Below are 16,387 nucleotides of genomic sequence, written 5' to 3'. Positions count from 1 at the left end.
TTGAAAACAAATCAAGCTTTACTTTTCTCGATAAGTCTTCCATATATTGTCACTTTTTTATTATAGAATGGTTTGCAAGCCAAACAAAATTTAAAACAGTTATACAAGAGATGCAGAAAGAAGAGTTAAATGAATGTCTCGCAATGTTTTACGCTGCTGTCAGGCGAGAGGACGGCACTGAGTTCAAAGTTTAACCCCGACGAATCCGACGGTAAAATGTTTGAGGTTCCTAATTCAAAGCGCTGCCCGGTGAAAACCCTTGAAAGCTTCCTTAAGGTCACAGTATACCTTCGGGTCGACAATTTTCTTCAAATTTGGATTTTTGGGTCAAAGTAGTAGTCGAAGAACAATCTCTAATTTCTTAAAAAAAATTTTTGAAAAAGGCTAGATATTGGCGGAGAAATGGCGGTTTTACGTTTTCGCCGGAAGTAAAAGTTTACCTCTTGATTGACAGCCCTATGGCGCATACGCAATCAATCGAGACGGTTTTCGCGGGAATTACCTGTATCGATGTCACGAATTGACTACTCAGTTGATCAGCATTGTTGTTGTGACTACCAAGCATTTTTGGTATAAGTTGTAACTCTATTAAGTTATAAGTAAACTTACACCACGTTAAAAACATGGGCCAGTTCGAAAAAGCGAAAACAGCGAAAAACGAATCAAAATACATCAATGAGTGAAGAAGCGAAAGTTCGCCACGCGGATGAAGCCATAGCTATCGTATAAGGCGGGAAAAAAATTCGTGCTACGAGAAAAGAAAGGTTCTGTAAAAATTTCGGAACTTGACAGCAATAACAGGGATGTCGACAGAGACTCTTCTGAGTTGACGAATCGTCGGACTCATTGAGACCATTTAAAATATTATCCATGCACAGTTGGCCACACACAGTTGCTCCGCCGCGCTTTCTTTCTTTTTTTTTCTTCGCCCAGCCACTCTAGCGTTCGTATCCCTTGTAGTCTTCCCCATTTTGCTAGAGAAGCTTTAAACCGAGCTACAGAAAAATTTTCTCTCCGCCTTCGGCGCCTTGAGCGCATTGCGAAACACAAGGGTTTTTTGGAGATTCGTGCGTAAATTTCACCAGGAGGTTAACGGTAGTAAACCTTCCCTGCACTGATTGGCTCAGTTATCTGAGAACCCAGTTGAAGGCGTTTGTGGGCGGAGTTTGTTTGCGAAGCAGAAGATTTTTCTTAGCGCTGTTTTCTCGAATAATTTTTTTCGCTTGAAGCAGACACTTTAAAGAGTTACAACTCAAAGGGAATTTGTTCAATTGCCCTCAAATTTGGACAGTAGCTAGTTTAACATATAAACTACAAAAACGTGTCTGCTAATTATTAATTATTGTTAATTATTATTAATTTTCTCCGAAAGCGATTTCTGTACGATCACTCCACGTTTTTTTAATCCTATTTCGAAAATGTTCTGTAACTTTTACTGTAATTGAATATGCCAAAACGCAGACACATTTTTTAAGTGCTTTGGGCCCTGAAACAGAGGAAAAAATTAAATTGGCGAAAAACAAAATTCGCTTTTAGTTGTCGTGAAAAATTTGACAATTCATTTTATTTCCAAAAGCCAGCTCTCTAAGCTTTAATTTGAGATATAGAGTTATAGAGATTTAGGTATCTACATCTTAAACTGCACGCGCTTCATCGCTTGCACGCGAGACACCCCGGAAGGTATACTGTAACCTTAAACACCTGAATCCCAACCTGCAGGCTCTGTTTTAACGACCAAGAGAAGTGTCAACAAAGTTCCAGCCACAAAAAGATAAAGTGTGGTCCTGCAATTTCCCCGTCGGCAAAAGCACACTCGAAAACATGATGAAAAACATGTCAACATCTGCCGGGATAGCTCCTCATCTAACTAACCACTGCGTCCGAGCTACATCAGTCGTATTAAGACTGTCACTGAACACAAATCAGACAACTCCATTGAATCTTACTATTCCATGGCTTCCTTTCAGCAGAAAGAGAACGTATCTAGCATATTGAGTGGCTTCATCTGTGGTGTCTTCGCAGAACCACGAGTTCTTGTACTCGAGGGTGCTTCAAGATGGAAAGAGCTTACTGGAGCAAGCACTCTTTCTGTGGCTCCACAGGATCAACAGTCAACAGTGAAAATGCAAATGCTACAGTCTTTCAGGATTCATGGCTGCTCGGTTTCCATCGTAAACAACAACTAGATGCGATGAGCTAAAAATCGACAAACTGTTAAAAACTTGGCCCAATTATCAATGGCCAACTTGACCTAGTTCGCTTGAGCTTTCCTTGCAGTTCATAAAAGTATTGTGGGTCATTGCACTATTTTAAAGATGTTTTTGTATGAACAGTGTTTGTTGGATTTTCACCAACTTCACATTTGAATGAATGAATTTTTACAAGCTACGCTTTTCGATCACGTGTTTCAAAAACGTGACAGTTATGTGAATTTATGCAAATTTGGCGCAATCGAGCGTGACGCTTTCTTTCGTGTTATTCTCAAATAAATATTTCTTCAACTTGCATTTGCTAACTTTATTATTGCCTTTTCTGTCCGACTAGTTGGAGGATACTAAAACAATTAGACCCTTCGCCCTCATGGGCTATTGACCTGTAGCCCGTAAGGACTACGGGTCTAATTGTTAATTAGTTTAAATCTACTACCGTTCTATCACAAATGCCGTTCTCTGATTGGCGACGCTACTCACTATCTATTCTGTGATAGATAGTAGGGCAGCAGTATACCCCTGATTACAAAATGACGGTCGCTTCTTGGCGCTTTCGAAGTGTCTGTGAAGAGGATTTAGATACAGTTTTGAACGCCTAGTAGATTTATACGAAAACAATTCAATTACTCGCTCTCGATTTCTATCGCGTGATAGTTGACTCGGGCTGCGCCCTCGTCAATTATCACGCGATAGAAATCGAGAGCGAATAATTGAATTGTTTAATACCTTTAGTAAAAGCAATAAGAAAAGAAACAGTAGTTAAGAGCAGGTGCAAAATTACGAAGGAATTTACTAGCTGGTTCCATGAATTTTGTTTAATAACTTTCATCATGTAGCTAATTTCGGCCGTCTATCATTAACACTTGATTCATCGTTAGAATAAATTATATTCTAATTTATGATAAATAGTTCTCATTAATAGAAATATAGAATAGATTGGTCTTCAGAGTTCATCTGGTATCTATGGAAAAAGAGAATAACAAATCGTAGATCTAAGACTGCAAATGTATATATAGATTTAAGAGGGTTATCCTTCGTTTACTAAAGGTAGTATAGCAATGTTTAGAAGGCGTTTAGATGTTTTGGTTCCTACGACCATCTTTCTCAGGTCTTTATGAGCGAGTTTTATTTCCATTCGGATATTTAACGACCGCTTGTGTTATTATTAACAGTTATAGTCTGCATGTTGTTGGTTTCTAATATGTAGCTGAATTGTGTACCACCTTTTGTCCTCTTCAAAGTTTGAGGTCTTTCAGATGCCTTTGGTATTAATTGGCAAGGGCAGCACAGCCAATCATGCAAGAACCTTCATTTTGAAACCGTTTGCTATGCAAAGTGCATGACTCCACTATGTAATACACTGATGCACATGAACTTATGGGAGCATTCAGGCCATCTTGTAAATTGGAAATGACTATAAGTCTTCATTTTAAAGGTCATCAAGAACAACTGACGGTTGGTTGCATTTGGCATACCATTTTATTTGTCTTCTCGTCGCTGGACAGATAAATAGTTGAGTTTGAGGGATAAAAACATGTAAATGGCGTACCCATGGCATTCCAAGCCTTCCTTGGCCCTGATTTTCTTGATCATCGTCTCTGGATTCCCTGGAATCGTCTCGTCTCTGGATTCCCTGACCTAGATTGCCTCTGTGTACACCAAAAATGGGAAACAGATACCTTAGCAACAAAATGGCATATGAGGAGCAATTGCTCTACAGGGAACAGCAAATAGAAGCAACTCTGCCGAGGTAACAAAATATCATTACCTCAGTTTAAAATTATCCAATCATCTCCGACATGTAATTACAGTTGCAGTTACATACACTGAATCATGGCCCTATTCTCCCAGAGGAGAGCTAGGACTATGATGATAATGATGATGATGTTACATACACCCAGAAATATAGTAATATTTATTAAAGGAAATCTTGTACTCTACAATCAGGCCTCAAAGAAACTTAGTATGACTTTTTCTATAGCTAAAATAGTTATTGATCTTCACATCTGAAATATTGTGTGTTCCCTTGTATATATTAAACCAAATGTACTGTCCTCACTTTTGAAATGGTATTACCAATTATTTTGTTGTTGTACGCGTCATACCTTTTACCTCCATGCTGCCAAACATCTTATGACCGAGACAACAAGTTGCCCCCTTTCCAGACGTATTTGGTAGCATAGTTGAAACTGTTGAAGAATACAAAAGCATCTTTTATGGTTCATTCTTGTTAAGAACACAAACGGTGTGTAATTAATAGAGTTGCAAGCGATGATGTTTTGTGTACTAATTTATCTAAAATTCGGACATTCGCATTCAGACAGAATGGTAGAATCAGTTTCCTTCCATAATATTTTACATAGATTAAACCAATTCTTGCTTTAGAATTTGGAAGTGTTCACTGCTTACCACCATCTTTTATATCTAGGTTATAAATTTGACGTGGTTCTGTTTGGGTTTTTTTTTTTTTTTTTTTTTGGGGGGGGGGGAGGTGAGTTACTTCATATACTGCATGAACCATTTAAGAATTATTAATAAAATGCATTTCACTGTCGAGCTTGTAAAAAAAAAAATAGTTTTAAGGTTATTTCTAGACTATAGAAAGTTTTACTTTGCAAATTGAAATAAATTAGATTTTAGACTAAAGACAAAGAATGGGGTCATATAGTTTCCAGTGAAGGTATTTACGTACCAAATATGCTCCTATCCAGCCTTGAACGTGTAAACTGTGTGGTTAAACAGTTAGTAATTGACATGCATTAGGCTTGGTTAATAAAGTAATATTTTGAATACAAACAGGTATATACAAGTTTAGATCACTACTTGTCAGAAAAACAAATTATCCAGCTGATGAGGATAATGAAACTAAGTTCACTATATGTCGCTCTTCCTACTTGTAGCCTACTAAAAATGTTCATTTTTAAGAGCGTCTACAGAGGATCATGGTATTGATACAGAAATAAGAGATTATAGGTAGAAAATTGAAAACTTGTGATGAGCTAAACAAGACGAGGCTATTTTTATAACGGCGTGACGTTTGACCTTTGCTCGAGTGTTGATAACAGAAGTATGTAATCCAGATACTTACAGTAAATCTTATAACTTGACAGATAGCAACACTTTGAATTACTCACCCATTTGCGCGGCTGAAAAATAGAATATTCGTGGAACATTAAATGATGCTTAATCCTTGTTCCTCATAGACCAACACTTCAAAAGTTAATTCCATCTGGATATCCATTTCAACGGTAAAATATCTGCAAACCAAGCGCACAAGAAAACAAAGAACACTTTCATTCTCGAAGTCAGTTCGTGTATAGCACATTACTGTCAAAACGTTTCGTATGAACCGAATAAAAGCTCTTAAAATTTTGGTCCATTGGCTTCGAGCTTCGTAAAGCGAATATACGTAAAACTATGAAAATTATGTCAGTCAAGCTCTGTTTCAAATGCATTTTCCTGTATTCGTTTCAAAATACCCACAAAGTTCTGTTAAACTCGTTGGATGGCCGTAAAAAGGTCTTAGATTCAATGAAAAATGAACTTTTACTCACCGTGCCTTGGTTGAATTAAGGGACATCCTTCTGTAACTTTATAAATTACCGCTGACTTTAAGTCTGTTTTGTAAGCGGGAGGGGTGGGCAGGAATCGGTGGCTTGAAACCAAGTCTGTCTTACGTAAACTGTACATTTTGCCCCAAAATCCTGTATCTGTTCGCGTACGTTTGGATCTGTCATATTGATAATTCTCGTTATTATATGGCTAGCTCCGCAAGCGAGAACGAGGAACTAAGCAGCATCCTTTTTTTTTTGATTGGCTTACCGGGCTGGTAAGACGGGGCTATCCTGCTCACTCGGAATTGCCCGCTGTGTCCCGCAAGAAATTTGTGCCCTTTGAACAATATATTCATCACTGGGTAAGCTTGTTCGGTCAAGATGGCTTGATATTGGCCTTGTTCTTCGTTTGTTTATAGACTTCGATTTGGTCTTGGTCCATATACACACAAGAAAAGAACTCGACCAATATACAGACATCCTCACCATACGCTGGGTCAATAACACAGACTGCTACTTTCGTTTAAATCTTGTTTTGTGGGAAGCTCAAGCCTGCTGTTCAGATAAAAAAAATGTAAAATATAATCTAAACTTACCTATGTTGAACCATCCGTCTCTCAAATTTCTTGAGTCGGTAAATGCAATCCGATCTCATGCCAATGTAGATGCTACTGAATAAGGAAAACGGAATAAATACACGTTTGAAATACAGAACATTTTACTGTTGTTAGTATTAAAAGCAGCTGGTTGTTTGACTCTTTTCCCTCCAAGTTGGAAGATTTCTTTTTCTTGACACTGTCGTATAAATGGAAGACCATGATGCTCCTATAGACAAAAACTTTGAAACGTTGTACAGTTTCTTTCGTGGTGACCAAATAAATATGTTTTCAGTTGAAGTGACGCACAAGTAACACGTTCTGGCTCGTTGACTAAGTATGAATCATGCTTGGAAAGCAGACAACAATGACGTTTGCAATAGCCTTAGATCGAGAGTACGGAGGAGGGGCCAAAAGTGCCCAATAACAACATACTTGGTATTTTTTTTAGAGGAAATGGTCAGGCTGCGGCCCTGTTTAGGTCAAGCCGCAAGGATTTAATTACCAAAGCTGTTACGGTGTACCAACGACATTTTGTTCTGATTAGGTGCATCTGACACGCAGTTGATTCTATTACGAAAATTAAAACAAAGAAAGCAGACATTTCTGCAGTTAAGAACGACTCGCATTTAGAGAACGTGTGTAAGCCCTGTTTTGATGAACTTGGTCGGTGACCCTTAAAACAAACATGTCACTTAATGTGTCTGTTCTATTATGCATCAAACTTATTTACATCTGCATGACAAAGCACAAGACTCAAGCTGTTGACAATGAAACAGCGGCATTTATTATTATTAAGTTCTCCTACTTTAGACTTTGAAACGGAAATTGATTGAATGCGTTTCATTCCTTTGCACTGTTATCATGGGCTGCAGGCCAAAACTGACACGACAGTCAGAATTGATAGGTATTCAGCATGAACTTTGTTTTTTTTAGTAGACTTTACAGGTATGAAACAATGACATGGCAAAACTGCTAGCATATGGGTGATACCTGGTGATTTTAGCAGTGGAGGGGTCGCTAGCGAAAAATAAAACGGATTGGTCGAGTTGTCGTAAGATAAATGTTATTTTTTCCCTTTGGGTGTGGAAAGTTGTCGTTCATGTGGAACATTACTACAAATGATGCGGTCTGCAGACTGCAGATTTAGAATAGGGATGAAATGCGAGTGAAAAATGCGGGCTGATTCCACTATATATGAAGTGTTAACCGTTAAGAGAAGAACCCGAACGTTATTTCGGCTACTTGGAGTGAAAGTCTCGTTTTTAGAGCAAAACTCTGCGAATTTCGAACGAAAGTTTCTTTCTTAAGGTCATTTCACTGAAATAGAACCTGCACTGAAATTTTTGTCAAACTTTTCCTATTGACTGTTTATATTGTAGGAACTTAAATTTGGAAATAAAAATGAGGGGTCCCCATGTTCGTTTAGGAGCAACAGCACCTTGTTTATACCATATAAATCCTTAAAATAGCACCATGACTATAGTCACGATTGCTCGCTAAATTCACGTTTCCGACGATTGTTTCTTGCTCAACACTGAGAATTGGCCCATATTTATTTTGCATGGAGAAATTTAGTACTCAATTCAACACAACAGAAAAAAATGATAGTTTCCGTACTCGTTTTCGAGAAAATGACGATTTATCTCTATGGCGAGGTTCAGCCGCAAAGAAAAAGCCGTCATTTTTTAATGCGCGCGCGCTAATCACGCGTGAAATTATGCGCAGTAGGGATGCGCAATGCAATACTGGGGAATGACCTTAAGCGGTCAGAGTAAACTTAACATGACTCTTTTACATTGCTCTTTAAAGTGCAACTAACCCCTCAATTCCCCCCCCCCCCCTTTCATAAAATATGCTACTTTTAACAATTACTTCAGCGAAAAAATTATCTCGATTGATAAAATCCCCACATTTTTACAGGCATTTGCAGTTGTAATTTCTCTACCCACGACCGCGCAAAGTGGGATCTGGGTCGGACTTCTTGTGACGTCACGTTTCGAGTGAGAACGTTTTGGGGGGGTTAGTTGCACTTCAACAAAAGAGGAAAAAGCACCAATGTTCGTTTCTATTTCCTTTATTATTTTTTTTCTTTCATTTCTTATGACTTCAATACTTATGATTTATGAATTATGGCTTACACCAAAGGTTAGTTACTATCCTCCTCCTTATACATTCTCTTTACATAATGAACATTTGTATAACAACAATGTATTAATGTATTTCGTATATAGATTAACCACTTTTAAATATAGTAAACTTTTAAACTTTTAAATAAAGTGTCCCTTTTTTGGTTTTGGTCAACCCGGTGATACAGCACCTGCAAATTAAGTAAAATTAGCTAATGAGCTACAAGTTCAATACAACATTTCCTCAAGTATTTGCTTCTTTTTTAAATTTCTTTGTTTGGTTGGTTGTTTGGTTGCTGTGTTTTCCGTTTTTTTCGGTTTTCCAGAGTTTCTCAAACCTCAATGCATTCGACATGGACAGTTAATTTTGTGATTACATGTATTGCATTTTATTTGAACGTGTTATTTCATTTTCCTCCTATAATGACTAGAACGAAAACGTAACTTGAACGGTTTTTAGTCAGCTGGCATGGTAAAGAGGTAAATTCTCTACTTGCACAAATCCCATAATACACCTCTTTTAGCCCCAAACAAATATGCAGAGGCATTGTTTTAGATTCCTCTTGGGACATCTTCATATCCCAGGAGAAATTGCAAACAATGATTATCCAAAATTTTGGGCGGTAACAATAAAAGAGGTGTATTATGGGATTTGTGCAAGTAGAGAATGAAAAACAATCATTTGGCTCAAAACATTGTGTCCACGGAAAAAAAAAAGCTACTTTGAATATTCTTCATCTGCTCATGTTGCCATGGAAATATTGACCTGACTGAGATTAAGTCTAGTTATTAGTTTTAGCAGAATGGGTCAGCCGAAATCGATGAAACACCTATAGTAATTTCGTTACAGTGACTGGATTGGAAAACCAATCCTTCTAATTGAAGACTGTGTACAATTCAGTAACACTACTATGTTTTTGACAGGACAAACTCGTGCATACTCTTACTTCTTCTCTAACTTTGCAAGACTCATGTGCTATTTTTTGGTAACCCTTTAATATTACAGACTCATTCCCTTTCCTCTCCTCGTTTAAGGAAGATGAGCATTTTTTCTCAGTCTTACGAAAGAATGTATCAATACGCTGAGGGTTCAATCTTTGACATTAGTGTAAATTCTACTTATAGATTGCCTCATTGCCTGAAAGAATTTCAGCAGCAACAAGGTGGAAGAAGGCATGAAGAAACCAATCAAAAAAAGGATCATCACCTGATCAGGAAGACCCCAATGGAGGAAAACAAAATACAAGAAAAAGTGTAATGTGGTACCACTCGGGCAAATACATTGCTACACCTGTGTTTGATTGTTGGGGCCAGAACTGTGTTGAGGATAGCAGGCATTTGATGTATCAATGATTGTCACTTGGGCAAGGAAAGGGAAAATACTCTTGTTTGATTGGTATCTATGAGCTTCTTGGTAAATGTTTGGATGGACTGTTTTGGTACACAATGTGGTGCAAGTAGACACTAACACAGGTATTACTCACTTCTGGTTTGGTCCTTCATATCATGAGTATTTTAAGTCGGATGGCAAAGGACTCCCTCTGAAAGATAAAGTTTCAATCAGCTCCAGTGAGTGTTGAGCTTTCTGGAAATGTACAGCAAAGAAAGCAAATATTTGGTTCAAGCATGCTACAACCAACAAGAGGAGAGGTGCACACAGGTGAAGACAATGTGAAATCTAGTTCCTGCGTACCTGGAGCCTGGAAAAGATTCTTGCATCTTCCCTGAGAGGAATTAGAAGTGTATATGATTATTATGAAAGCAAAGTTGAAATATTGTGGTCAACTTATGCAAGGGTAAAGAGATAATGGGCGCAAGTCTAAAAAAGGGCAATTGTTGGTGGAAAGATAAGCTATTGTATTGTTGGTCTCTACAGAATGGTAAATGCAGTTAGCATTTCACCAATACTTGGGTGAATCTTCATTGGGCTCTCAACAAACGCATGGATCCTATCAATAGTACTGGTGTGCTTAGTGCTTTGACTTGGAACTCGTTTGCAGGATGGTATGGGGTACGTTTTACCAAAGGATCAAGGATTTATAGCCAGTATTTCACCAGTGCCATGCCTAATATTAACAAGAACGAGGAAACTGACACAACAAGGAGTTCATTGTTTTTACTACAGTTTTTGATGGAGAAGGGTTGTATCCCATCACGAAAGTGATATGTTGGCACTAAGCTATAATGTTTAAAGTTTCATTGTAGTTGAGTACCAAGGGAAAACAGAGCCTGTCAGGTATTCAGCTGAGGTGGGAATGATGATTACATCTTATAAAATGTGTAAATGTGGTGAAAGAGTGAAAAGTTATTCTTGGGCTAACGAATAGGCAAATCTTTAATCCGTAAGTATATAATGCCTGCATGCCTATATTCGTTACATTTAAAGAAGAAATTAGACAAGGCATACCTGCGTTGTTGGTGAGATGCGATAACACTCCTCCTTATTAAATGCATCTCGTTCTAAAGAAACCCAAGAGGGATATTAAGTGCTGTTATGCTGCCAGATGCTGCGATAGTGCCACACAAGTGCAAAGACATTGTACAATTAATTCACCGCTTACCAAAACTTGGAGGATGGGGGAGGTTTGCTCACTGCAAGAAAGAGATATCATCATATTGGTACGGTGTGTACGATACTATTATGGTGTTGATGTTGTGGCTTAAGACCTCCACGTGCATTATTGCCTTTAATCTTATGTAACGAGTTTCACAAATTTAGTTTATCTTACACTGTGGAGCTTTCTATTAGTTGCGAATAAGGGAGGCCAGGAGATGCTATTGAGTGAAATATCTAACAGTCACACCCAAGAGCATTTTTGGGTATTACAAGGCCAGCACAGGGATATCTATTGGTTTTTATTTCGTCTACAATTCTTACCGATAGACGAAAACGTTTCATCTGACCCGGCAGCAATACATGTACAACGTTTTACAGGATTCCAATTTCTAATCTTACCTTGTGACATGTAGTCTTATTTGTGTGGCCTCAGCCTACAAGACAAAGTTGAATTGTTCTTATGAGATCTCGTTAGGCTGATATAACTTATCGTAATGTAGGGAGTTCGTTTTTAGCTCTATGGCAGGTTGAAAAAATATTTGATTTGGACACAAAAAATGGCAAACTGGTACAACGTCTGAAACTCATTGCAAACGAACGTATGTGCAAAAAAGCAATGTTCCAAGTTCTCCAGGCAGGACAAAAATGCTTAGAAGTAACAGTAAAGCATTCATCAGTAGCGAAGCATTTCTATGGCTCACCTCAACTTCTTTTTGTAGGTGCTTATCCATCTGAAATAAAGTGTTAAACTTCAAAACTGTTGTTTAAAACATGGATATTAAAATACATATTTTGTAACACTTCGCTTGTATTATGCTGTTTTCTTGCAGAAGGTAGGCCTAGTTCTCAAATATGTTGAGATGTATCCGGAAATTAAACACTGAACTTGTGTCTAAGTGCCATAGATGAACTGAAAAAAAAAAAAACCAGCACAATAAACTCTTACCTCAAAATGGCCGAAATTCTGTGCCTTGCACGCATTGACATGCGCAGACATTTCACCAGTGACGTCATAAATTTATGCTGTTTTTTAAGCGCCAACAAAGTAAAGTAAGAAGTTTGCTTAAACCACTCAAGACTGTTGGATCCATTCTGTTGGATCTTCGATTCCATTCGGTTGGATCTCATTTCTGATCTTCTGAAGATGAAGTCTCTGATTGTCCCTTGGGTTTTTTCAGGCAAGTGCTAAGGAGCGCGTGGCCGTCTTTCTCGGTTGGTCTCAACATCTGTGAGAGTCGACGAGTTACTTAATTTGAAAATTAACCAAAAAAAACTGTTTAGCTTCAGTATGACGCCCATGCTTGGAAGTCACTCTGTCCTTTTCTCTTCAGGCTCAGTCAAAAATCAAGTTAAAATTAAAGTACGCGTTTGTCACGTCTTGATGCTTTGTCCGTCTACTGCAAAATGAAGCCAACAGGAAATTACTACCCTGTCGAGACAGGAATCCATGATTGACGTGTCATGCCCTGATTCAGTCGCAATCTTGCGGTAATATCAGTAATCTGGAATGACACCACTGTTCCTGTCGATATGTCTGTCTGTCTGTTTCAAGATCTGTCAAAAGTATGTTATCTTCACAAATATTCGGAATCAAAGTAAGTTAAATTAATTTTAATTCCATTAATCATCAAGCAAACTCCTGTTCGAGAGTTAGCTGAATGCGTGCTTTTAAAACAAAAAGCTATGCTGCGTCACGTGTATGTCATTTTCTAAATGAGCAGTCTTGAGAATAAAGAACGTTTCTAGTGAAATCTATTATCTGATCGGGGGTGGGATCACATCAATCATAATTCGTGCATGACTGGTAAAGAAGCCGCCATCGCGTGATCACAGCGTGATTAACTTTACGGGCTGGTGCCAACGGTAAACAGAACGTTGGAGGCCTACAAATAATCTGATATCCTTGTTGTATTGTTCTTGAGCCCGAAATCCGTCTATGATTGTGTAGAGGTCTGTTAATCAACGTATGTTGTCGACATCTTAATAAATTCATAAGTTAGATTCAAATTGCCGTTCTTGTTAACGTTCCTTTTATTTTACTGTCAGGAATGCATTCATTTTAGAGGAAAGCGTGTTCAGTGTGAAAATTTCCATCTTCCCGACCTTTTCTTTCACAGATATTTAAGTAATCCGTTTTGAGTTCTAGAGCCCTTGGTCAGTATTAAATAACCGTAACGTAAGTGTCAAAGAAACGTCTTCTCTGATTGGTAGCTTTCTTGATTTGCCCTTTCGCACAACGTAACGTCAGTGGCTTGTTTTCCCACGCACAGTATTAGCGTCAGTGGTCGCATTGTGTCCGATCTCGACAAATCGTTATAAACTAAGGATCAAGCGTTTATCTTCTGTGAAAGTCAAAGAAGGCATTTGCGTTTCTTTCCATTCCCTTAATTCTCTGCGACAGAAAAGCCAATGTTTTCAGTTACCGCTGACCCTAAAATTCTATATCAGGGCTCCTGTCCACATTCATTAAACTAATGAAGAGTCACGACCGAAGAAAAAATACATTACACTGTTTTCTGTGTACGTGGGGGATTCTTGATTATATCTAAAATAGCGTGGGAAATTTGGCGACTAACGTCTTTAACCACAGTAATCTAAAGCCTCCGGTTGTTGTTGCTTACAGAGAATATTAGAAACGTTTATCTCAAAGTGCACTTAAGCAAAAAATATGGTCTGGAATCAGCAGATAATCCCGGGAATCCATCAATTCTTAAAGACTGAAATGGCCTGATCTTGCTTCATTGAGACCAGGGAGACTAGTAATCATCTGCAGAAATGAGAATTGGTCTACGAGAATGCACTTTGTGGATTGCCCATGTCTCCATATCTGAAATGACCATCGTCACCCTCGAAATATTTAAATGCTAGTAAATTAAATCTGCTTAAGTTAGTAACTCTTTTGCACTGTGTGTGACTACCAGCGTGAGAACAAACTATTGCGGCATTCATCAATTTCGTTTGACAACTCATGTTTGAAGATAAAGTCGCACCAGGACCCAGCTGACCTACCTTTCATGATTGGTCTTGCATGATTTCCGTCCCATAAATAAACGAGGATTGTTACTGCTCTCTGTTCGGATGCTATTCGATTACAGGTGGGAACAAGGGTTTCTACCTCCTGGATTCCACTCCGATGAGCTGTGAAATGAAAATTTCACTGAATTAAAATCTTTCAGTCGTGGTGCGTCATGTAATATATATCCCTAATTCCTCATGTGGAACCCATAACGTTCAGTCGTTAACCAAAGCCCGACAAAGTTATACTGAAAGGTAGCTATAGTTTCACTAGGCTTAAAATTTGAAAATCTTTGTGGATACTCGTAAACCAATTCTCAGAAATGTCATGACAGTAAGATGCTGCATTAGAAATTAACAATTCCTGGAAAAGGGGCTCAAGTTTAAGAAAACACGGATTAAGATCATTTAAATGATGCTTGACTTAAAATCTCTCAGTCAAGGTACGTCGTGAAATAATGCATCCACTAAACAAGCCCACGCACTGAAGTACAGTATCGCATTATTAGGGTAAAATCGTTTCACTCACCAGTTCATTCTTAGCATTATACAAAGCTTTTACTAGGATGAGCTGGTAATTCTTGAGTATCGAACTAACACTGCCATCAAGAATTTCTTGAGAACTGTCCTGTTCAAACTGAATTATATTTCTAGTTTCTCAAACTATGTATGAGGCCTTATTACCTTTAAGTCAGTAAACGACTCGACAAAGTAACTAAAATGCATAATTACTAGGGTTGAAACTTGACAATGTTTGTGGATACTCTCAAAAAAATTCTCAGAAACATCACAAAAGTAACACGGTGCGTTGTAGATGAGAAATTCCTAGAAAGAAGACTCAAGCTGAGGACTCGACTTCAATCATTAATATGATACGAGAGATTTTTAGGCGACATTCAAATTACCTTCTGTCTTCAGGACATTTGAGGATCGTTCATTTTATTTATTTTTATTTTTATTTTTATTTTTTTTGATCCATGCGTTGCTGTCAAAACCTCTTCTGATTTTAAAGGTAATGACACAAGTGGTATAAGGATCTACTCCTTCAGGGCCGGTTGGAAACAATGGCTTTCGTTAAGCAGAAAAAGAGGCATTTCTTTAGCCGAAAAAAAATAAATCAGGTTATTTAAGTGTCAGAATCTTTAGCACTACCGTACTAACCGAGGACACTGAAAATGTAAATTGAGCAGTAAATTGAACATAAACTTGTTATATATCCCAACTGGCGGGAGCCTGACCAGTCTGCTATTTACAAAGCGTGTAGGAGTTGAATCTGGGACCACCTAACACAAATCCATCTAGTGGCAGGGTGGAGGATTTGATTATAAATCCAGCGCCCTGATCACGAGGCCACGGCGCCTCCAAAGAGATCATTTGTCGACACTGATATGGTGTTAACGATACTCGAGAACTCTGAGCAAGGTTTTAGTTATTTGTTTATAGTTTGAGGCAATAGAAAATACAAGTCAAGTGTTTTAGCTCTTGCGAATAAGAAAGGAGCTATATAACAATGAAAACTGCAGGACGTAGCGTATCAACGCACGGTGCAGGAAAGAAGCATTTCGTGGAACTGAGCATCATTATCCACTAGTGGAAGCTACTTGAGATAATACTCTTCAAATCTGATGAAACAAAACTTAAGTAAATTTTCAGTCAAATAATGTTTATGATGACATGATCCGAATGTGTATGCTGACTAGAGAAGTTCTGTTGTGCGGTATGGTGAGTTAGGACGCTAGCATACTGACAGGACATTCTTAGTGAAACATGTTAGTAAAATAAGAATGTTACCGAAATAAGATAATATTTAACCAAAATTGCCATCGACAACTACTTCCCATGTGGTTTTTACTTCTTTTTTTGTTGCAAGTATACGATATATGCCTTACTTCTGTTTTGCCATCAGTAGTCCGGCGGGGGTACTCGACAAAGTTTTATACGGACAGGCTCCGCTCCGAGGTCCAGCCCATACCCCTTACCCTTTTATATAACATTTTGACAAAAAAGGTACCTCTTTCTACCCCCTTTCTACCCCTTTCGTATACCTTTTATTGAAAAAAGTACCCCCATCACACATATACTTACGAACACTGAAACTGCTGTAACTGGCATATTCTATTACTAAATCACCAAAAATAGAATTGTTATTGTCATTTTCATGTAGTGCATAATAAATGAAATGATACAGCCATAAAGTGCTTCCTTTCGAAATATATTGATTAAACATCCTTTAAAATACCGAAATGACAGATTTTCCGACCCTTTCATGTACCTCAACTCGTGAAATCCCTACCCTTTTATATACCTGAAGCCTGAAAAAGATATC

At 38.1% G+C, this 16,387-nt stretch overlaps 1 protein-coding gene, 1 long non-coding RNA gene and 1 pseudogene across 8 annotated transcripts in view; 1 reads left to right on the top strand and 2 right to left on the bottom strand.

Annotated features, from left to right (window-relative positions):
* LOC145464996 (uncharacterized) overlaps window positions 1–9,975 on the top strand; it is a 52,455-nt gene extending 42,480 nt beyond the window's left edge. For 2 of the 4 annotated variants that reach the window (XR_014041489.1, XR_014041487.1), the window contains 2 exons: window positions 3,646–3,960; window positions 9,615–9,704. This is a non-coding gene — a long non-coding RNA (uncharacterized LOC145464996). Of the gene's footprint in view, window positions 1–3,645; window positions 3,961–9,614 lie in introns of those variants that run through there. The other 2 variants (XR_014041486.1, XR_014041488.1) reach the window with 2 other exon arrangements.
* Window positions 59–8,350, bottom strand: LOC145464998 (uncharacterized; annotated as a pseudogene). Its single transcript, XR_014041490.1, has 7 exons — window positions 6,361–8,350; window positions 5,770–5,940; window positions 5,345–5,467; window positions 4,903–4,936; window positions 4,323–4,399; window positions 3,760–3,889; window positions 59–3,171 (listed from the first exon to the last, which is right to left on the bottom strand). The product of XR_014041490.1 is annotated as an uncharacterized LOC145464998 (transcript).
* Window positions 8,661–16,387, bottom strand: LOC145464994 (uncharacterized). Of its 3 annotated transcripts, XM_081448816.1 has the most exons (8): window positions 11,993–16,387; window positions 11,748–11,777; window positions 11,446–11,480; window positions 11,051–11,081; window positions 10,897–10,949; window positions 10,183–10,213; window positions 9,974–10,030; window positions 8,661–8,680 (listed from the first exon to the last, which is right to left on the bottom strand). In XM_081448816.1, the coding sequence occupies exons 1-7, from the start codon at window positions 12,041–12,043 to the stop codon at window positions 9,989–9,991; spliced, it is 273 nt and encodes a 90-aa protein (XP_081304942.1). In that variant the 5' UTR covers window positions 12,044–16,387; the 3' UTR covers window positions 8,661–8,680; window positions 9,974–9,988. The 3 variants fall into 3 exon arrangements, with proteins under 3 accessions (XP_081304942.1, XP_081304941.1, XP_081304943.1); XM_081448815.1 differs by lacking the exons at window positions 8,661–8,680; window positions 9,974–10,030; window positions 10,183–10,213 and having other exon boundaries at window positions 10,806–10,949; XM_081448817.1 differs by lacking the exons at window positions 8,661–8,680; window positions 9,974–10,030; window positions 10,183–10,213; window positions 11,748–11,777 and having other exon boundaries at window positions 10,806–10,949.

The sequence above is a fragment of the Orbicella franksi genome, chromosome 13 (assembly GCF_964199315.1).
Source record: "Orbicella franksi chromosome 13, jaOrbFran1.1, whole genome shotgun sequence".
Classification (NCBI taxonomy): domain Eukaryota; kingdom Metazoa; phylum Cnidaria; class Anthozoa; order Scleractinia; family Merulinidae; genus Orbicella; species Orbicella franksi.
This window is presented reverse-complemented; position numbering and strand designations above follow the sequence as displayed.

Excerpts from the sequence above, each read along its gene's own strand:
- LOC145464994 (XM_081448815.1), bottom strand. The coding sequence starts at position 12,043 with ATGTCTGCGCATGTCAATGCGTGCAAGGCACAGAATTTCGGCCATTTT. Across the intron at positions 11,481-11,747 it reads ACCTACAAAAAGAAGTTGAG|GCTGAGGCCACACAAATAAG; the intron begins GTGAGCCATAGA and ends TTTGTCTTGTAG. Across the intron at positions 10,950-11,050 it reads CCCCCATCCTCCAAGTTTTG|AACGAGATGCATTTAATAAG; the intron begins GTAAGCGGTGAA and ends GGGTTTCTTTAG.